Source organism: Engystomops pustulosus, chromosome 4 (genome assembly GCF_040894005.1).
Source record: "Engystomops pustulosus chromosome 4, aEngPut4.maternal, whole genome shotgun sequence".
NCBI classification, from domain to species: domain Eukaryota; kingdom Metazoa; phylum Chordata; class Amphibia; order Anura; family Leptodactylidae; genus Engystomops; species Engystomops pustulosus.
Window position 1 is genome coordinate 196,765,598 of NC_092414.1, and position 21,128 is coordinate 196,786,725.

At 43.2% G+C, this 21,128-nt stretch overlaps 1 protein-coding gene across 1 annotated transcript in view; it reads left to right on the forward strand.

Moving 5' to 3' along the window:
* Positions 1 to 21,128, forward strand: part of BIN3 (bridging integrator 3) — a 29,598-nt gene that overhangs the window by 4,299 nt on the left and 4,171 nt on the right. Inside the window, exons 2-8 of the mRNA XM_072149329.1 lie at positions 14,357 to 14,402; positions 16,111 to 16,151; positions 16,958 to 17,019; positions 17,098 to 17,234; positions 17,326 to 17,366; positions 18,447 to 18,588; positions 20,771 to 20,905. Coding sequence (XP_072005430.1) covers positions 14,357 to 14,402; positions 16,111 to 16,151; positions 16,958 to 17,019; positions 17,098 to 17,234; positions 17,326 to 17,366; positions 18,447 to 18,588; positions 20,771 to 20,905 — 604 coding nt within the window. The remainder of the gene's footprint in view (positions 1 to 14,356; positions 14,403 to 16,110; positions 16,152 to 16,957; positions 17,020 to 17,097; positions 17,235 to 17,325; positions 17,367 to 18,446; positions 18,589 to 20,770; positions 20,906 to 21,128) is intronic.

Genomic DNA, 21,128 nt, shown 5'->3' on the forward strand with positions numbered 1-21,128 from the left:
GATCTGAAAACGCTCTACTAAAAACGGTCCAAAAACGGCCTAAAAACGCCACATGTGTCTTCACCCTGAGGGCGCATTCACATGTTGCGCTTTGGTTGCGTTTTCATTGCGTTTTAAAACGCATTGCAACAGCTGAGGAGAGGTGATTTGCCTAATTATATTACTGTTAACGTTTCTGTTTACATATTGCACTGTAAACGCGATGTTAACTTGTATGTTAACAATGCATTAACGCATGTGTTTTGTTAACTCATGCGTTTTGTTTACGCATGAATTACCGTAACATAGCGTTAACAAATGTAAATAGCAATGTAATTAGGCAAATCACCTCTCCTCAGCTGTTGTAATGTGTTTTAAAATGCAATGAAAACGCAACCAAAACGTAACGTGTGAATGGCCGTTTTTGGGCCATTTTTAGTTAGTGCGTTTTCAGATCGTAAAAAACGCATGCGTTTTTGACAGGTTTGACCAATTATCTTAATTCAAACTGGTCAAAAACGCATGCGTTTTAAAAAACGGCATGCGTTTTTAACGATCTGAAAACGTGCTAACTAAAAACGGCCCAAAAACAGCCTAAAAACGCCACGTGTGTCTTCACCCTTAGGGCGCGGTCCCACGTTGCGTTTGCAAACACAGACGCAGACCAAACCGCGCCCACCGGGCGGTCCGCGGTCCAATCGCATCGGCGTTTTCAATAGAAACATAGAGAAACGCCGATGCGATTGGACCGCGGACCGCCCGGTGGGCGCGGTTTGGTCTGCGTCTGCGTTTGCAAACGCAACGTGGGACCGCGCCCTTAGGGTGAAGACACACGTGGCGTTTTTGGGCCGTTTTTAGTTAGTACGTTTTCAGATCGTAAGGTTTGACCAGTTATCTTAATTCAAACTGGTCAAGGTTTTTTTTTCCTATCCGAAAATGCTCTACTAAAAACAGCCCAAAAACGGCCTAAAAACGCCATGTGTGTCTTCACCCTTAGGGTGCTGTCACGCAATGTGCTCTTCGTGTTTTTAACCCCTTCGCGCTCCGCGGCGGATATATCCGCCACGGAGCGCAGTGACTTAGCGCTCAGTGGCGGATATATCCGCCACGGCTCCTATGCCGGCTCGGCTCTGGATCAGAGCCGAACCGGCATCGGGAAACACGGGGTGCCGGCTGTAACTAATAGCCGGCACCCCAGTGTAACACCCGCGATCGGAGTTGTCTCCGATCGCGGGTGCTTAACCCGTTAGATGCCGCGGTCAGCGCGACCGCGGCATCTAACAAGTATCTGGGGGGTCTTTCCCCCACGATCGGCCCCCCCGAACCGTTTTCGGGGGGCGCCGATCGTTGCTATAGTAACTCTGGGGTCCGATCTGGACCCCAGAGTTACTAGCAAGAATTGCCAGTAAGATGGCGTCTGTGACGTCATCTTACTGGCAAAGTGCCAGCCTATGCAAGTGTATAGGCTGACACTGATAATACTCTGCAATACATGAGTATTGCAGAATATTATCATGAAGAAGCAATCAGAAGATTGCTTCTTCATGTCCCATGGTATAAAAGTGAAAAAGTAAAAAAAAAAGTTATTCAATAAAAAAATAAAGTCATAAATCACTAAAAATGCCCCAAACCCCCAAAACATATAAAGAGACATATAACTCAAAAAAAAAGTCTAAATCATAACACAAACCCCACATATATAGTATCACCGCGTCCGTAACAACCCGTAGAATAAAAGTAAATCATTATTGAACCCCCACGATAAACGCCGTAAAAAAAAACTGTTATAAACCCTCCAAAAATTATGATTTTTACCTTTTCAATCCCACAAAAAATGATATAAAATGCGACCAAAAAACCATATGTACTCAGACATGATACTGGTGCAAAGTACAACATGTCCCGCAAAAAACAAGCCATCAACCAGCTCCGTAGCCAAAAACGTAACAAAGTTATGCCACTTGGAAGATGGCAATACAAAAATTATAGATTTTTCCCCACATTAGGGTTTTGTTTGACAAATTTAGTAAAATGTAAGAAAATATATTCAAGTCTGGTATCCCCGTAATCGTATCAACCCATAGAATAAAGATAACATGACTATTAGTCTATACGGTGAACACCAAAAAAAAAAAAGTCAAAAATCCAGTACAGAATTGATGCTTTTCTACTCCTGCCCTCAAAAAAAGTTCCTAAATTTTCAACAATAGGTGATACCAACCCCAAAATGGTAACAATGGAAAAAGCATCTCATCCCGCAAAAAAAATGCCGTCACATGGCCCCAATAACGAAAAAGCGAAAATTTTATAGCCTTCAAAAGGGGCCAATGAGGAAACTAAATTCCTGGCAGCTGCAGCGCCCTCCTTCCCTTCTGCGCCTCGCTGTGCCCCCATAAAACAAGTAACGGCCACATGTGGGGGGTCTTTGTACTCAGGAGAAATTGCAGAACAAATTGTATGGTGGGTTTTCTCTTTTTATATTTTGGAAATGTGTAAATTTTGGTGCTAAATGAACGTATAAGGGAACAATATGACCATTCTAAATTTCACCTCCATTTTGATTCAATTACTATGAAGATCTCAAGGGGTTAACAATCTTCGTAAAAGCGGTTTCTGATAGCTTGAGGGGTGCAGATTTGAAAATGGGTTGGTTATATAGGGGGTTTTGATGCTAAATATGTAAAATTTCATTCAAAACTGTATTTATCCCCAAAATAGTCAATTCTGAAAATCCGGAAAAGCGATATTCTATTTGCAAGCCGCGTGACGTCAAAATAAATTATCCAGATATTTCAGAAATTATGAAAATGTAAAGTAGACAAATGGGAAATGTTATTCAGCAACTTATTTAGGTGGTAAATCTATCTGCCTGAAAACGTGATGATTTAGAATTTCGAAAATGGCAAATTTTTCAAAAAATTCATCACATTTTCTTTTTTTTGTAAATAAACGCAAAACTTATCAGCCAAAATTTACCACTAAAATGAAGTACAACATGTGGGGAAAAAACAATCTCAGAATCGTTTTGATAAGTAACAGTGTTCAAAAGTTATAACCATATAAAGCGAAGCAAGTCAGAATCCAAAAAATCGGGCTGAGCCTTAAGCTGTAAAATGGCTGCGTCCTTAAGGGGTTAAAAGCGCTTTTTTTTTTTTGCATGTTTACCATGTGTTTGGCTGTTTTGAATCCGTGTCACAGCTGCTTAAAAACAGATTCAAACTACACATGGCAGTTTTGGTCTGTTTTTAAGCATGCGTTTTTGACTGTTTCTCATGCGTTTGGCTACTTACAACCTGTTTATGTAATTGGGAAAAACTGACAAAAAACAGGCGTTTTTAAAACGGACTGAAAACGCATGCTTAAAAACGAACCGAAAATGCCATGTGTGGCATATCCCTAAGGGTGATGCGTTTTGGTCCGTTTTTAAACATCCGTTTTCAGTCCGTTTTTGTCCGTTTACCATGCATTTGGCTGCTTACAACCTGTTTACCTATTGAGATAATTGGGAAAAACGGATTAAAAACGCTGTGTGTGGCATCACCCTTATAGTCTTGACCAAGGTTACCAATCATTTCCCTGATCACTTGTGCTCTTTGATGTAAGATATCCATCCATACATCCATACATACATGCTGCCATATTCCACTCCGCTCTCTGTACAACAGATTGCATGATTCTACAATGCCAAGAACTTTGATGCAGGAGCCGCTCGGGTCCCTCTATATTATGTCGCCATTCAGCTTCTGTTATTTGGGCATGTCCCTGATTTGCGGAGATGTTTATCAATGACCTAGAACGGGGTTGTGATCCCGTAACCCTGTGCAGATGAGACTGTGAGCGGCTTATGGAGACATGAGGATCACATCCATCACCTACTCCCGCCATCCTAGCGCTCAGCGCCCGCTTCATCCTTTAGTATGGTGACAATGCTAGAGGCACAGGGAGGGCGGAGAAGGGGTTAACGGAGCCTTCGTCTTGAGATGTTAAAAAGCAGTAATATATCTGTATATTTTCCCTGCAGTGGATTGTGCTTTCCACGAGTCCATCTGGAGATCTGTACTGTAAACAAGCTGTGAGTCAGGCCTTCTAAATATACCGAGGCATAGCCAGCCTCCGAAACGCGCTCCAGCCACTGCTGACACCCCATTGGCTGACGCCGAGTCGGTTGCCATGTGCATATCTAGTGGGTTTTTTTTTTTTTTTTCATAATTATTTTTTCTTTTTAATTATCCTCTGCTGCCAAAGTAGCACCGGTGCCAGGACTCTGGCACGTCCCCATTGTGGGGAGGAAAAGTTTGGCGAAAGAAAGATGAGGACTAAACTTCTGAGCGGCGGAGGGAGAGACGTGATTCAACCCGGCCTTCTCATTGGCTTGGATGGCGAATGGTTGTCAGGGTTGTGTTAGGACAAAACACAAATTTTCTGGTATTATCTGTGTATAATGATGAGATATCTCTATATACACTGATAATATACACGGTGTATAATGATGGGATATCTCTATATACACTGGTAATATACACGCTGTATAATGATGTGATATCTCTATATACACTGATAATATACACGGTGTATAGTGATGTGATATCTCTATATACACTGATAATATACACGCTGTATAATGATGGGATATCTCTATATACACTGATAATATACACGGTGTATAATGATGGGATATCTCTATATACACTGATAATATACACGGTGTATAATGATGGGATATCTCTATATACACTGATAATATACACGCTGTATAATGATGAGATATCTCTATATACACTGATAATATACACGGTGTATAGTGATGTGATATCTCTATATACACTGATAATATACACGGTGTATAATGATGTGATATCTCTATATACACTGATAATATACACGGTGTATAATGATGTGATATCTCTATATACACTGATAATATACACGGTGTATAATGATGTGATATCTCTATATACACTGATAATATACACGGTGTATAATGATGTGATATCTCTATATACACTGATAATATACACGGTGTATAATGATGTGATATCTCTATATACACTGATAATATACACGGTGTATAATGATGGGATATCTATATACACTGGTAATATACACGCTGTATAATGATGGGATATCTCTATATACACTGATAATATACACGCTGTATAATGATGTGATATCTCTATATACACTGATAATATACACGCTGTATAATGATGTGATATCTCTATATACACTGATAATATACACGGTGTATAATGATGTGATATCTCTATATACACTGATAATATACACGGTGTATAATGATGTGATATCTCTATATACACTGATAATATACACGGTGTATAATGATGTGATATCTCTATATACACTGATAATATACACGGTGTATAATGATGTGATATCTCTATATACACTGATAATATACACGCTGTATAATGATGGGATATCTCTATATACACTGATAATATACACGCTGTATAATGATGTGATATCTATATACACACTGATAATATACACGGTGTATAATGATGTGATATCTCTATATACACTGATAATATACACGCTGTATAATGATGTGATATCTCTATATACACTGATAATATACACGCTGTATAATGATGGGATATCTCTATATACACTGATGATATACACGGTGTATAATGATGTGATATCTCTCTATACACTGGTAATATACACGCTGTATAATGATGGGATATCTCTATATACACTGATGATATACACGGTGTATAATGATGTGATATCTCTCTATACACTGGTAATATACACGCTGTATAATGATGGGATATCTCTATATACACTGATAATATACACAATGTATAATGATGGGATATCTCTATATACACTGATAATATACACGCTGTATAATGATGGGATATCTCTATATACACTGATAATATACACGCTGTATAATGATGGGATATCTATATACACTGATAATATACACGGTGTATAATGATGGGATATCTCTATACACACTGATAATATACACGGTGTATAATGATGGGATATCTCTATATACACTGATAATATACACTGTGTATAATGAGGTGATATCTCTATATACACTGATAATATACACTGTGTATAATGATGAGATATCTCTATATACACTGATAATATACACGGTGTATAATGATGGGATATCTATATACACTGATAATATACACGCTGTATAATGATGTGATATCTATATATACACTGATAATATACACGGTGTATAATGATGAGATATCGCTATACACTGATAATATACACGGTGTATAATGATGGGATATCTCTATATACACTGATAATATACACGCTGTATAATGATGTGATATCTATATACACACTGATAATATACACGGTGTATAATGATGTGATATCTATATACACTGATAATATACACGGTGTATAATGATGGGATATCTCTATACACACTGATAATATACACGGTGTATAATGATGGGATATCTCTATATACACTGATAATATACACGCTGTATAATGATGGGATATCTCTATATACACTGATAATATACACGCTGTATAATGATGGGATATCTATATACACTGATAATATACACGCTGTATAATGATGGGATATCTCTATACACACTGATAATATACACGGTGTATAATGATGGGATATCTCTATATACACTGATAATATACACGGTGTATAATGATGGGATATCTCTATATACACTGATAATATACACGGTGTATAATGATGGGATATCTCTATACACACTGATAATATACACGCTGTATAATGATGGGATATCTCTATATACACTGATAATATACACGCTGTATAATGATGAGATATCTCTATATACACTGATAATATACACGGTGTATAATGATGGGATATCTCTATATACACTGATAATATACACGCTGTATAATGATGGGATATCTCTATATACACTGATAATATACACGGTGTATAATGATGTGATATCTCTATATACACTGATAATATACACGCTGTATAATGATGTGATATCTCTATATACACTGATAATATACACGCTGTATAATGATGGGATATCTCTGGTTGGGGCTGTGACATGGTGGCATAGCCGGTGTGTGTCGGGCAGGCTGTGGGGTAGAAGTGATCATTAGTGGTTAGACCTCAGTCTGTTCCTGACACCCGCACGTCTTCCTGCTCTCCTCCTGGATCTCTCGTTCCCCTTCCTGTCTGCTATAACTATCCGCTTGTTATCCATGGTGACCCGACCTGATGTTTATAGAAACTCTATTTCCAGGTGGCAATGATACATGTATGGCAGGTCAGGGGGCAGATGCCCGTAGAATAGAGCGTACACATTGTAACAGAGCACCAGCACAATAAATCTTCCTAAGCTCCATTCATTCTTTTTTTTTTTTTTTTTCTTCGCTGTGACTTTTGATAGATTTGTTTGTTTTCCGCAAGGAGAAGCTATTGTATTCTATGAGATTGTGTGTCTTTTTTGCCTTCTTTGCCACTTTCCTGTTAAATTTGCAAGTTAAAGGGAAAATTGACTTTTAATTCCCCTTTTTATCTACCTTAAGAGGAGATATGCCATTAATAACATTGGATATGGGTTAAAGGGGTTTTCCACAATGTAATGTTACCTTCTGTTCACGGGATTGAGTATATCCTGCTTATTGTGGGGTCAGAATGCTGGGATCCAGACTAACCATGAGCAATGGGATCCTGTGCCAGAGTTTCCCTTTAAACTGTTTGTATCCATCATATCGGGGTAACTTTTGTGATGTTTAAAGTGCATTAATTTTTTTTAACCAAATTGAATAAGTGAATAGTGTAGATGATAACCTTGATATACTATATTAAAGGGGTTTTTGCACCACACAAGTTAGCCTCTATCCACAGTATAGGGCCTAACTTGCTCATTGTGAGGGTCTCGGTCCTGACAAGAACAAGGGGGTCCGACATGGTCCGAGGTACCTCTTGTACCCCTCGTCGCTCCCGGAGATGAAGCTGACGGTAGCGCATGTCCGTTCTGCTCCATTCATCTCTATCCTGTAGATAGGGGTTTTCCCACCAAACAAGTTCGGCCCTTTCCCTTGCCTTTCTTCTTGCTTTTTGCATCATAAGTATATCTGCTCTCCATCTTGCACTACATTAGGAGAAGCCGATAAAGTGTCTCTCCTTACAGACAATAGAAATATTTGCTAGTTATGTTAGGAGTTAGTCTTTAGCTTCCCCTACTTGTCTCCTAAGCTGAACTTTAGACTGTGCAAGAGAAAGAAGGAGCAGAAAAATTTTACAGAGCAGCTTTTTTTTTTTTTTTTTTTATCAAAGTATTCAAAAATATATACTATTTATACAAGGTTTTCTATTATTTTTAAAGGGCCAAACTCTCTAGTCTGATTTTGGATTAATACAACTGTGTACTGTGTGGATGGGTTGCTGAGGCCTCCGCATGGCGCCTAATACTAATAGGACCTATGCACTTGGTAGGTATTGGACAATTGCCATGGCCAACTGTGCCTCCTCGTGCCCGATGGGAGTCTTCCAGGACTGTCTTCCTAAGATGCCAGTCAGTTTTGTTGTAAATGATTACATACTGTGTATCTCCCATATCAGTGAACACGTATGTATAACACGTGTGAGCCGCTATCCAGATGTCAGAGCTTAGTGAAGCAATCTTATCCAAGCTGCTGGCATTAGAGGAGTTAATATGGTACCTGCCGCTCTTATACCCGGCAGTGCAGGGGTGCGAGGGACAATCCTCAGTGTATAGAAGTGGGATTTGTTTTTAGCGTTTACCCCGGAGTGACGTAGTCTGTGTCCTCCTGTGCTGTAACAATAAACAGGAAGGAGTCCAGGCCGCAGCCAGTGATTACCTGCCCATAATTGTATGACTTGTGGGCACAGACGGAAGGAGGGGGAGACTGAGCCAGGAATAAGCCATCGGAAGTCCTTGGCCCTGCCTCGAGCACATTCTACTACATAGCCAGAGACTGGGGAGGCACAAGGTAGGATTTCTCATACATGTTGAGCTTGCTGCCTCTTTGGCCTAGACAAACGTGAACCATGTCTATGGGACAGCTCTTGGAATATACCACTCATTGCCTCACTGCCAATTGGGCCTTCATACTAGATGAGTATTCACTGGACCTGGGAAAGATCAAGGGGCACAGGTTTGCACCTGGGTCAGGTTATTTTTTGACTAGTAAAATAATGGACCCCCCCCTCTCCCCCAACAGACGTAAGGAGGTGATGGTCACACCTCGACAAGTGGTCTAAGTTTTCACCCATACTAGAGAGACTAATCTGAGTCAGGAGGTTTTGTCACCAATGGACACAATGATGGGTAATGGGGTCTTATGGGCAGTGCCAGTGTCTATTGCTCCACATTTCGGGGCTCTTCCAATTTTTATAGTTGTTCCAGACCTATAGCAAAAAAGAACAGTCAAAAAATAGTCAAAAACTGTCAAATAAAATAACTTTGGATTTCGAGACGTTTAATGATGGTAGATATTTTGTGTGAGCAAGAGGGGTACTACGGTCGGGTTCTGATGTTGTATCTTCTTCTTAACATTCCAACTTCGGCTTCTTTGTATAGATGCTTCTTCAGGTTAAGGTCTTTGCTTTGTGCTTCACAAAACTTGGCAAAAGTGTCTTGTTATGGTCTTCGCTTTATGTATTAGGTCATTTCAACAGGAAATCTCTGGAGAGGAAGTGTCATTGTTTGCTCTTGTTTTTTCGACTATAGCCCTAAATCTTTATACCTTCTCCAATCAAACTTAACACTTAGCACTTCCTATTGACCCATTAAGGATCATTAGGAAATCTACCAAGCCCAAAATGACGTCTTCCCACCACTTCAGGCTACACAATAGGCCTCCTCTGCTACCTGTTTATTAGATAAAGGCATCATCCATGGATTTGTTACCACTCTACATGAATGTGTAAGCGGCGGTGTTCATCTTCTCATTCACCCGCGGAGCGTTGTGCCGTCGTCTCCTCTTCCCGTGGGAGTATCGGCATTACTAGATCACATTCTGGTCCCTGTTGTTGAAAATCCTTTTCACTGTATGACCTACTTAATATATAGTGAGTAATAAAATATTTCTGTCAAATCTGGGGGTGGCATCTCATCATTTTCGGCTTCAGTCTTTTCATTATTTTTTTTTTTTTTTCACCAAATTTTAGAGGATCTGCCTTCCATAGGAATGTATGAGAATATAAAATAATGTAGTACAAAAAAAGGAGTTTGGTGTGTGGCTTGGATGGAAAAAACCCGGTGGTGGCCTTGAAGGCATGGTAAATTGCTTCTACCAGACCAAAAACTTGAGACCTTTGGGCTGGGCAGGGGCCGTCCTGTCTGGGCAGGGGCCGTCCTGTCTGGGCAGGGGCCGTCCTGTCTGGGCAGGGGCCGTCCTGTCTGGGCAGGGGCCGTCCTGTCTGGGCAGGGGCCGTCCTGTCTGGGCAGGGGCCGTCCTGTCTGGGCAGGGGCCGTCCTGTCTGGGCAGGGGCCGTCCTGTCTGGGCAGGGGCCGTCCTGCTCAGTTCTTCTCTCATTTGGTTTCTATTTGGTGGGCTATTCAGTTTCTCTGTTTGGTTATGGTGGGTGATGTCTGATTTGTTAGTTGTAGTTCGTGTTAGTTGTCTTTATTGTTCTAGCTATAAATTCATGTACCAGGTAGATCAGGATGAAGAGCTGCCCATGATTTCCCATTTTTTGCATCGCTGACAACAATTTATACCCCCTCTGGATTCCTCTCCAGCTCATTAGGGCCAGTTGTTTTCCAGTGGACACTTGATATGACCTGACTAATAGTGGCCGGGTGTGTAATGTGGAGCTAATGAACGGTCACAAAGATGTCTCACCTGCAGGAATGTCATCCGTCCAGTTGTTTCGGACATTGTAGCAGGACCTCACGCGGTGCTCGTGATTGAGGGACACGCTGGTGCAGGAAGCCTATAGTATATACTATGAATTCCATCACCTGCTGAAGACTTCCACACAGCAAATCCTCCATATACTGTACATGAGGAGGTGCAGCGTCCGTCACCAAACTGTGATCATTGTGCCTGCAGGGCGACATCATTGTGTTGTGTGTCTGATTTATGTGTGCTTTATTCCTCTTTATTGCTTTTGATATTGTGACATCACTGTGTATTACCCCCTCTACCTTGACATCACTGTCTGTATCCTCTCAGTAGCCATGACATCACTCTGTGTATTCTCCCTGGGCTGTGACATCACTGTGTGTTTTCTCCTGGTAGCCGTGATCTCTCCATATTGTGACCTCACTCTGTGTGTGTTCTCCCCCGGGCTGTGATGTCACTGGGTACATGTAGAATATGTATCATAAGTTGCATGGTCTGAATCTGCAGCTGCATTGGTCACGATGTTATGATGTGGCCCCTAGTCCGAATTTAACTATGGACCCCTTGGCTACTTGTTACACCCCTGAGAAACGGCCATATTATCTCCTACCTTTTAGGCTAATGATGGGGCAATATTCCCTCTCGCTATAGTCTACGACCTAAACCTCTTATAAACAACTCTGTTAAGGGTTAAATAGGGAGATGTCACTTGGAGACCCTTTCTATAATCCAGACAGGAGAGCTGCCAGCAAGTTCTTTTTGTCCATAATAATTCTTTATTTATATAGCGCACACAGATTACGCAGCGCTGCACAAAGCATGTCAAATCGGTCCTTGTCCCCACAGGGTTAACAATCTAATCAACCTACCAGTATGTTTTGGAGTGTGGAAGGAAACCGGAGAACCCGGAGGAAACCCATACAAACTCTTTGCAGATGTTGACCTGGGTGGGATTCAAACCCAGGACCCCAGTGCTGCAAGGCAGAAGTGCTACTCACTCAGCCCCGGTCCATGTGGATAGCATGTAATACTGCAGTTCTCCTGTAGGGGCCGCTGCAGTGGACCTGAGCAGATGACGGAAACCTCCGCCCCTTAGCGATCCACTGATCAAACCCCTTTAAAAACTAAAAGGATATTTGTGTATATCTTGATGAATAAGCTTCAGCTTTTCCTGGGGTCGTGTGTTTAATCCTGCAAGGATCTGTCGCCCGTTCTGTCACATGTCCATGGTAGAGAATCACATTTACCCTCTAGGTTTGTCTTTCAGGCTATTCCCTCGTACATGGAATTTTTTTTTTTTTACCGCTCCTGATTAGCAGTATATCAGTATTTCCGGACCATCTGTCCCCGGATTACAGCACTTTTACATTATATTATTGATACCCATGTGTGCGGAATATGTTACTTGGCATAGACTGGAGTGAAGCTCTCCTGTGCCACATTTTTCCATACTTATAAACCAGCAAATAGAGATCAGTCTAGTTACATCTAGTGGCTTGGCACAGTCATACATCGCTAATATGCCCTTTAGAGGGGTGTACGGAGTTGGGTATGACTGGTGCAATGGGCATTTTAGTTCCTTCTATTTGTCCGAGGTTGATGGTTTAAAATGTCTTATTCAGCAGTAGTGGTATATATCCCACGTAGCTATTTACTGTAATGCATAGTCACAGTCCTCTCTGCCGTATATCAGGTGATATACAGTAGTCTAAGGCACACCACATAAAGATGACCCGATTTAGATTATTTGGAGATGCCCAGCTAATGGTAACCAATTTTGTGGGCAGGTTTTATCTCTTATAACTTGAGAACCTTCAGCAATCATGAGAGGTAGATGCTAAAGCTGGCCCTGAGCAGTGCCCCTTGCCCCATCTCTAAACCTACCCCCTAGTGTGATCACAAAGTATAACACCCTCTTTACTAGCCCCACACTATATATATCCCCCTTACATAGTAATGCCCTCATTCTGTGACGCTCCCCTACTCCTTTCCTGCGGCCCACCTCTACTGTATGATGCTCCCTAATTTGACCCACAAACTAATAATTTCACGCTCTTCCTGTAGCCTCTTACTTACAATGACCCCCTTCCTTTACACCCCCACCAATAATGACCCCTTTATTTACGCCTTCTCTATAATAACCGTCTTCCTTTACATGACCTTTTTAATGACCCCTTTCCTTCAGACCCTTATCCATAATGACCCCCTTTTTTATAGCCCTATGCATAATGACCTCCTTCCTTTACACCCATGTCTATAATGACCCCCTATATAAAGATTCCCTTCTTTTACAACCCTATCCATAATCACCCCCTTCATTTAGACCCCGCCTTCTCTATAATGACCCCTTTTTAGAAGCCCATCCCACTTGTGCTTCCTTTTCTATTGGCTTACATTTTAAATGCCCCCATTTTGGTAGTCCCCCTTCCACCAACTTGTGCACCCTTTTGTAGCGCGCCCCATTCATTATAATGTTCCCTATTAAAATCCGGAGCCAAAACGGACCCAGCATCCATAGATCATGGATTATACGTGTAAAGGGCCCACGTCCCTCCATTGTATTTGTGAGTCTTCCTTTGTGACTTGTGAAGTTTTTTTGCGTAGTAAGTAAACCCGTCAGCAAGCAGATGAGACCTCAGGGAAACCCGACCTGTTCCATTGGTCTCCACAGGAAAGGAGAAGCGAGGGTTAATTTTAGCTTGTCAGCGCGGTAATACTTGCACTCGTCTTCCCCTTTTCTCGCTGCTTGCTCGGCTTTTCCACTTGTAGGTTTCTTATAACATCAGTGTAATGGAAATGACAGTGTGTAGATGATTGCTTAATGGGCAGGAGCCTGTAGTGTATATACATGTATATATATTACACACATTTCCGGTGATATATAAATGTAACTGGTGGCTATTAATAAATGTTGCATCGACAATGAAAGTCCCATAAATTACTGATACATAATGACCTGGAGGGGGAGCGCTGCCTTCTCATTTATTCCTATGTGTGGGATGAGGAATCCCTGTATGAACTATAAAGTGATGACCATGCACGGGGTTACCCTATGAATCATTATTACGCTACAGTCCTGAAAGCCGGTGATTTATAGTCATTTGCAATGTATCTAGAAAATCATTTATTTTTTTTATATAATTGTTTGATTCTAGGTTTCCCCTTTGCTACAGCTTTGTGGCCGTCTCAGCTATACGGCCAGGTATTACAAAAGATTGCTCCTTCCCTGACAAGCAGGGCAAAATCAGTCTCCTTTCCCCTCTGGGAGCTGAAAATATAGCCCCCCTTCCTTCAGAAGGAATCTGCAGAGGTTCTGCTCCTCTCCTAACAAGCAGGACAGGAAGCCGTTCCCTTTTGGCTGCTCTACGGTGACCAGACTGAGCATGTGCGTCCACCAGACCTCAGCTAATCAGGTGGACGTGGTCATTGCGCCACAATTTGAGATTGTGACTGCCCCCTGCAGTTATTATGTCAATGTTTCTTTTCTCACCATTTCCTTTGTATTTATAAAAGTTTATTTTTTCTCTTTCAGGAACCCCTTTAAGGCCGGGCCCAAAAAACAGATTGTTTCTAAAACAGTAAGTACAGAAAAGAAAATTGGCTTAAAGGGGTTGTGTTTTGTGTATTAAAGTGATGTCCTATCTCCAGGACAAAAGCATTGCTTATCGATCTGTCGTGGTCCATCCCATTGAAACACCACCCACCCACCCCGGTTCTCTTCTGGGCTCTCTTCTGGGCTCTCTTCTGGGCTCTCTTCTGGGCTCTCTTCTGGGCTCTCTTCTGGGCTCTCTTCTGGGCTCTCTTCTGGGCTCTCTTCTGGGCTCTCTTCTGGGCTCTCTTCTGGGCTCTCTTCTGGGCTCTCTTCTGGGCTCTCTTCTGGGCTCTCTTCTGGGCTCTCTTCTGGGCTCTCTTCTGGGCTCTCTTCTGGGCTCTCTTCTGGGCTCTCTTCTGGGCTCTCTTCTGGGCTCTCTTCTGGGCTCTCTTCTGGGCTCTCTTCTGGGCTCTCTTCTGGGCTCTCTTCTGGGTTCTCCGGTTCTGTTCTGTCTGTATTGGAGCAGCAAAAGGAAAGCGCCATTCTCCATTTAGTGGCTGAACCAAGTTACTGCAGCTTATCCCTTATCCAAATGAGAGGAAGCTGATATGCATTAACCTCTTCGTGACCTGAATGTCCAGGTCAATTTTTGCAGTTCTGTTATGCGCTTTTTTTTAAATTACAATATCTCTGGAAAAACATTACATATCATGCCAATTTTTCCTTAGTTTTTTTTTTTTTCTTAGAAATTTGAGACTTTAACTAAATAGTTTTATTAATTACAATTTTTTTTTTTCTTTATAAATTTTCCAATAATTTACTACAAATTGGAAGCGGTGATCTTGCGGTCTCCATAGACGTCTAAGGCACCCAGTCACGGTTCCGCAACAACTCTTGTCTCACCGCACCGGGACGGAGCACGGAAATATATAGGACGTGTGTATATATATATATATATCCTATGTTTTACAACGCTCGTCACTCGCTTCTTTATGGAGGAGGGAAGGGTGAGGAGCGTTCTCCCCTCCTCTCTCCTGTCATTTTTAAAATATTCCTTTGTGCACTGTAGGGGCAGTGTAGCGGTGGGCGCCATCCTTTCTTCCCCCGAGTAGGACATTGACCGTATTCTCTTTAGCCACAGTATAGGGGGAAAGCTGTCAATCGGTGGGTGGAGGGGGGAGTCAAGACCTTTGCCCCTGATGAGCAGAGCGCCCGCTGGATGCCACACAGAGCGGGTAGATGATGCTGTCTGTATCTTCTGGGATCCACAAAGCCTCCATTGTCTGGGCCTGTCTACCTTTGAACCCACATCATGGAGGATTGGGCCGGCGCTGACATCATGGACTCGCAGAGGCCCTTCCCATTACTGCCAGTCACTGCCGTTCTGCTTTCCACCAGAAAGTCATGGAAAATGGATATCTACTAAGCGTCCACACATCGTGATGATATAATCCGTGTTCTTGTGCTGCTGGCAGCGATCCCAAGTCTGTCTGTAAACGGCAAATACGTCCCCTGCAGAGAGGAGGAAAAACATGTCCCATTGTCTTTACCCTCTTCTCCTCTCCATGATGGGGGCGGGGCTTAGACTGCTGCGCCCCTCCACTAAATCACACCCACTCTTTTAAAATAATTATCAGAGTCCAGTCATCCAAAAAATATCAACTCTGGTTTATTTAGTTTTTAAAAAAATTTTTTTTTTATAATGTCTGTCCACAGAACGATGTTCTCATACTTCTTGTATGTTTTTATCTCAGGTAGAAAGGGACTTTGAGCGGGAATATGGCAAGCTCCAGCAGTGAGTATCCTTCCAAAATACCCCTGACCCTTAACTTACAGCTTACTGAGTATTACCTGATATCACGTGCCATTGCTTACTGTTTTGCACTTTTTATGTCTGTGTTTTCTCTTCTTAAAGCTATAATTGACTTATTTTCCTGCTACTATAGCTATATGGAGTCTTGTTTTTTCTGATACAAAGTGTGGTTTGTAAAGGCACCGTTTTGGGTTTCACATATCCTATTGATGATCCTTTTATAACAGGAAATCTACCATCAAAATCCATTCTGATAAACCAGGGACACTTGCTCATAGATCCAGCCATCAGGACTGTGGTAATCTTCTTCTTATATTTGTTATCCATGACCCCCCACCCCTCCTAGAAAATCAACTTTTACAATTCTGCTAATGACTCTGAAGTGCTCAGGGGGTGTTACCAGAGCCACTCCTTGCTGTAACTTCACAGGCTGCTCCACTGTCTCCTCTCACCCTGTGCTCCCTCAGAACTCGCTTCTCTCCCTCTGCCTGATGTAATCTCACCCAGTGGGGATTGCAACATCCTGTGAAGCTACAGCATGGAGGATCTCTGGTAACGCCCCCAGAGAATTTTGGGCTCATTAGTATTATTATAAAAGCTGATTATAGAAGGAAGGAGACCATGGATAACAAATCTAAGAAGATTACTCATCAAGCATGGGTCCTCTATATACAAACCTGGTCTTGTGTGTACATTTCTCGCCTGATGCAGTGACCCATGATACTTCTATCATCACTATAAGTATATTTCCCCTATGGCAATGTCTCTCTATCCTCCTCTGCCCACAGGTTGGAGGACCAAACCAAAAAATTACAAAAAGATATGAAGAAAAGCATAGAGGCGGACCTAGGTATGTGGGGGCTTTCTCCACAATGCAGGAGGTGGGTGATGAGAAGAACAATGTAATGATATATATGTCTTCCTGCAGCCATGTCTAAGTCTGCAGTCAGGATCACCTCGGACCTTCTAGGGAATCCGCTGTGCGAGCCAGACCCAGATTTCTTGGGTATGGTGACCGCGCTGGACACTGCCATGAAACGGATGGACGCCTTTAATCAAGAGAAGGTAATGGAAATATACAAAGTTGTTTCATTTTTTTATGGGATTCTCTTACAGAGGCGTTTTTATAAAAAATTTTTTTTTTTTTTTTTTTTAGGTAAACCAAATTCAGAAAACGGTCATGGATCCATTGAAGAGGTATGTCAAGTTCTGCATAATATTTGCTCTTACGATTGCTATAGGGGTTACGAAATGTACAACAAACTTTGCATCATGAATCAAAAGTACAAATAACTAGAAGAATCTATGATCTATGTCCATTATGTAGCCCCCCCCCCCATTATATAGCCAGCCCTCCCAGTATAAAGCCACCCATTTGCCGACGTCATAAGCTTGTATGCGGTAGACACACACGATTATGACGTTGGCAAATGGCTGGCTATATACTGTGTGGGGGAGCGGCTGGCTATATACTGTTGGGGGGGGGCGGCTGGCTATATACTGTTGGGGGGGGCGGCTGGCTATATACTGTTGGGGGGGGGCGGCTGGCTATATACTGTTGGGGGGGAGGGCGGCTGGCTATATACTGTGTGGGGGAGCGGCTGGCTATATACTGTTGGGGGGGGCGGCCGGCTATATACTGTTGGGGGGGAGGGCGGCTGGCTATATACTGTTGGGGGGGAGGGCGGCTGGCTATATACTGTTGGGGGGGAGGGCGGCTGGCTATATACTGTTGGGGGGGAGGGCGGCTGGCTATATACTGTTGGGGGGGAGGGCGGCTGGCTATATACTGTTGGGGGGGAGCGTGGCTGGCTATATACTGTTGGGGGGAGCGTGGCTGGCTATATACTGTGTGTGGGGGGGCTGGCTATATACTGTGTGTGGGTGGAGCGGCTGGCTATATACTGTGTGTGGGTGGAGCGGCTGGCTATATACTGTGTGTGGGTGGAGCGGCTGGCTATATACTGTGTGCGGGTGGAGCGGCTGGCTATATACTGTGAGGGGGGAGCGGCTGGCTATATACTGTGTGGAGGAGGGAGCGGCTGGCTATATACTGTGTGGACGAGGGAGCGGCTGGCTATATACTGTGTGGAGGGGGAGCGGCTGGCTATATACTGTGTGGAGGGGGGAGCTGCTGGCTATATACCGGGGGGGGGGGTAGATGTTTTTAGAAGAGAGCAGGAGCAGCCATGTTTATCAGCTTTTGAACAACCCCTTTAAGTGTAATGGCACAGTTACATGTAGACTTGTATATTATTTTTGTATGTTTTTGCACAGATACGGCAACGTATTCCCCTCTCTGAACATGGCAGTGAAGCGCAGGGAGCAGGCGCTGCAGGAGTACAAGAGACTTCAGACCAAGGTGGAGAAATATGAAGAAAAGGAGAGAACGGGGACAGTGATTGCCAAGTTGCACCAGGTGAGGGTTAGATGGGGTATCATGACTGCTGTGTGCCATGGTGTGAGCCCATAAGTATACATCAATGTGTGTGTGCATGAGCGCTAAGCCCTGCACCCCGGGCACATTCCTTCCCTTCAGTAATGTAGCAGTCTTGTGTAAATGCATCTAGTACCACTATGTCATCTCTTACTGACTTGTAGTTGTAGTTTTGGTTTCTGTCATTTCCTTTTTGTGTCTCTCTTAGGCAGCCAGTTCCACTTCACTTCCTCTAGAGAGTAGGTGCATGTGACAGGTAGCGCACTAGTCGTGGGCTCAGGATAGCGGGGGAGTGTTCCTCTGTGTGGGCACTTTTGTTCTGGGCCGGCCTAGGGCACATTACACACATTGCTTTCCCCTCCCACAGGTTTCTCAGTAGATTCTTTACCCCGGCCGGTTACATTCCCATACACTGTGCACTATAGGATTATTTCACAATCCGCTGCATAAGGTGAAATTGAGATATGATCATCCGGCCAAGGACTGGCTGACTATCTCATGTGTATGATGGCTTCCTGACACTCCCCCCATCCACGGAGGTCAGGCATGTTGGATTTCATCATACCCCATCCTTTTGCTGTCTGAGAGGTGAGCCTCTGCCAGGCACCTATGGTAGTAGCTTATGTACATTGCCATCCCACACCATGCATGGGCATATATCGGGGAGCGTGAATGGGCATATATCGGGGAGCGTGAATGGGCATATATCGGGGAGCGTGCATGGGCATATATCGGGGAGCGTGCATGGGCATATATGTGGGATCAGGGGAGATGTCTCATGTTATACGCAATCCTAATCAGGTGACTGGTCCTACCTGAAAACGTTGGCACACATCACATGGGGATAGCAGTTTTGGTTTGCCTTGTAGCATCAACATGATTTATACGCTGCAGTATATTTTATCTGTATATTACTTACAACAGAGTAGTGGGATGTGGGATAGACATTCGTGATGTGTAGCAGCCTGGACCTTGTGGGATTTATAAGTTCTAAGAATACTTCTCTTAAAGAGATAACCGTAAGCTTAGTAATGACTCGTATAGATGATCTTGTGGGCACTGCCTCCTGGATGGAAGGGGAATATGTCCGGCTTGTCAGTCCTATGATTTGTATGGCTTTCATGCAGTGGATGACTGTATGGGGCACCTTACAGATATCATAAATGAAAAACAATATCTTCATCCTTCCTGTATACATGTATGCTCAGCTCTGCAAGGCGGCTCGTGTGTGGTGAATGAGGCTGGGGATAAAGCGGCTGCCAGGCTCTTCTGATAGCTTCAAAACATGAGACTAAAGGACCGAGTGACGATCTGATCAGATCTGATCATCCCCTCTCAGATCAGTCTGTTCCAACCCTGACGAAGATAAAGCAGATCCCTACCCCTTGGGCCTGACAACAATAAAGTGGCCCCCCAGGCCGGCTACAGTAAAGAGCCCCCCCCCCAATTGGGCCGATAAAGCGTACTCCCATCCCCTCCCCACGTTGGGCATCAATACAGAGCACAGATAAGACCATAACTAATGGTAAAGTAAAGTGACAGTGCCGCTCTGCCTGCCGTAATCTGAAGTGAAATCGGCTGTAGGTGGTTCCCCATGCCTCATGCATCGTTAACATGGCAAAAAGTTGCGATGTGACACACTATGACTTTTTACGGCAAAAAAGTCTTCGGTTTACAAGTAATAAATGTCCCCCATGGGATCCGACCTCACTGGCAGGTTTGCTGTACTGCACTTGCAAAAGTTGCAATTCCTGTAGCAAGGCCTGGGCCCTGGGGTAGAATAGATCCGGGGGTCAGGGTGCATATGATGAGGCCAAAACCTCTTAGTATATCCAGCACAACCTTTGCAGTGGTGGGAACAATGTGCCAGCTCTTGATAAATCCCCTCCCTACCTTCAATGTAGCTTGTGAATGTTATGAATAACGTTTCTGTTTACTCATATGAGTAGTAATATACATGTGTTATCCCCTCATTATGAGCGAGATGAAGGGGAGCGGAGAAGGTGACAAGGTGAATAGGGGCAGGTGCTCCGGAGTATAAGGAGCCCCTTCACATCCATCACTGCAGACACCTTGGAGATACTGTGCACTATACCGCCATCTAGTGTTATATCTCTGGAACCACAAGATTTGCTTGTTTCACACGCCATTTCCTTATCCTCAGGCCAGGGAAGAGCTGCGCCCCATCCGGGAGGATTTTGACGTGAAGAACCGCCAGCTATTGGACGAGATGCCGAAGTTTTACAACAGCCGCATAGATTACTTCAAGCCAAGCTTCCAGTCATTGATCAGAGCGCAGGTATTTTATCTACGTCTCATACTTTATCATCCATTATATTATTTCAGATTCACATCACAGTAGTCTTGTCCAGGTTCCTCCCTGATTTTGGGGAAATGAGGATCGAACATGTTCAGTTGCTCAAGGTGTCTTATCCTCTTCTTGTGGAAAACACATGCATGCTTGGATGAACCAAGTCATGGTGTGTCAGGAGGAGTGTGAGCTGACTGCTATGTAAGTAGTA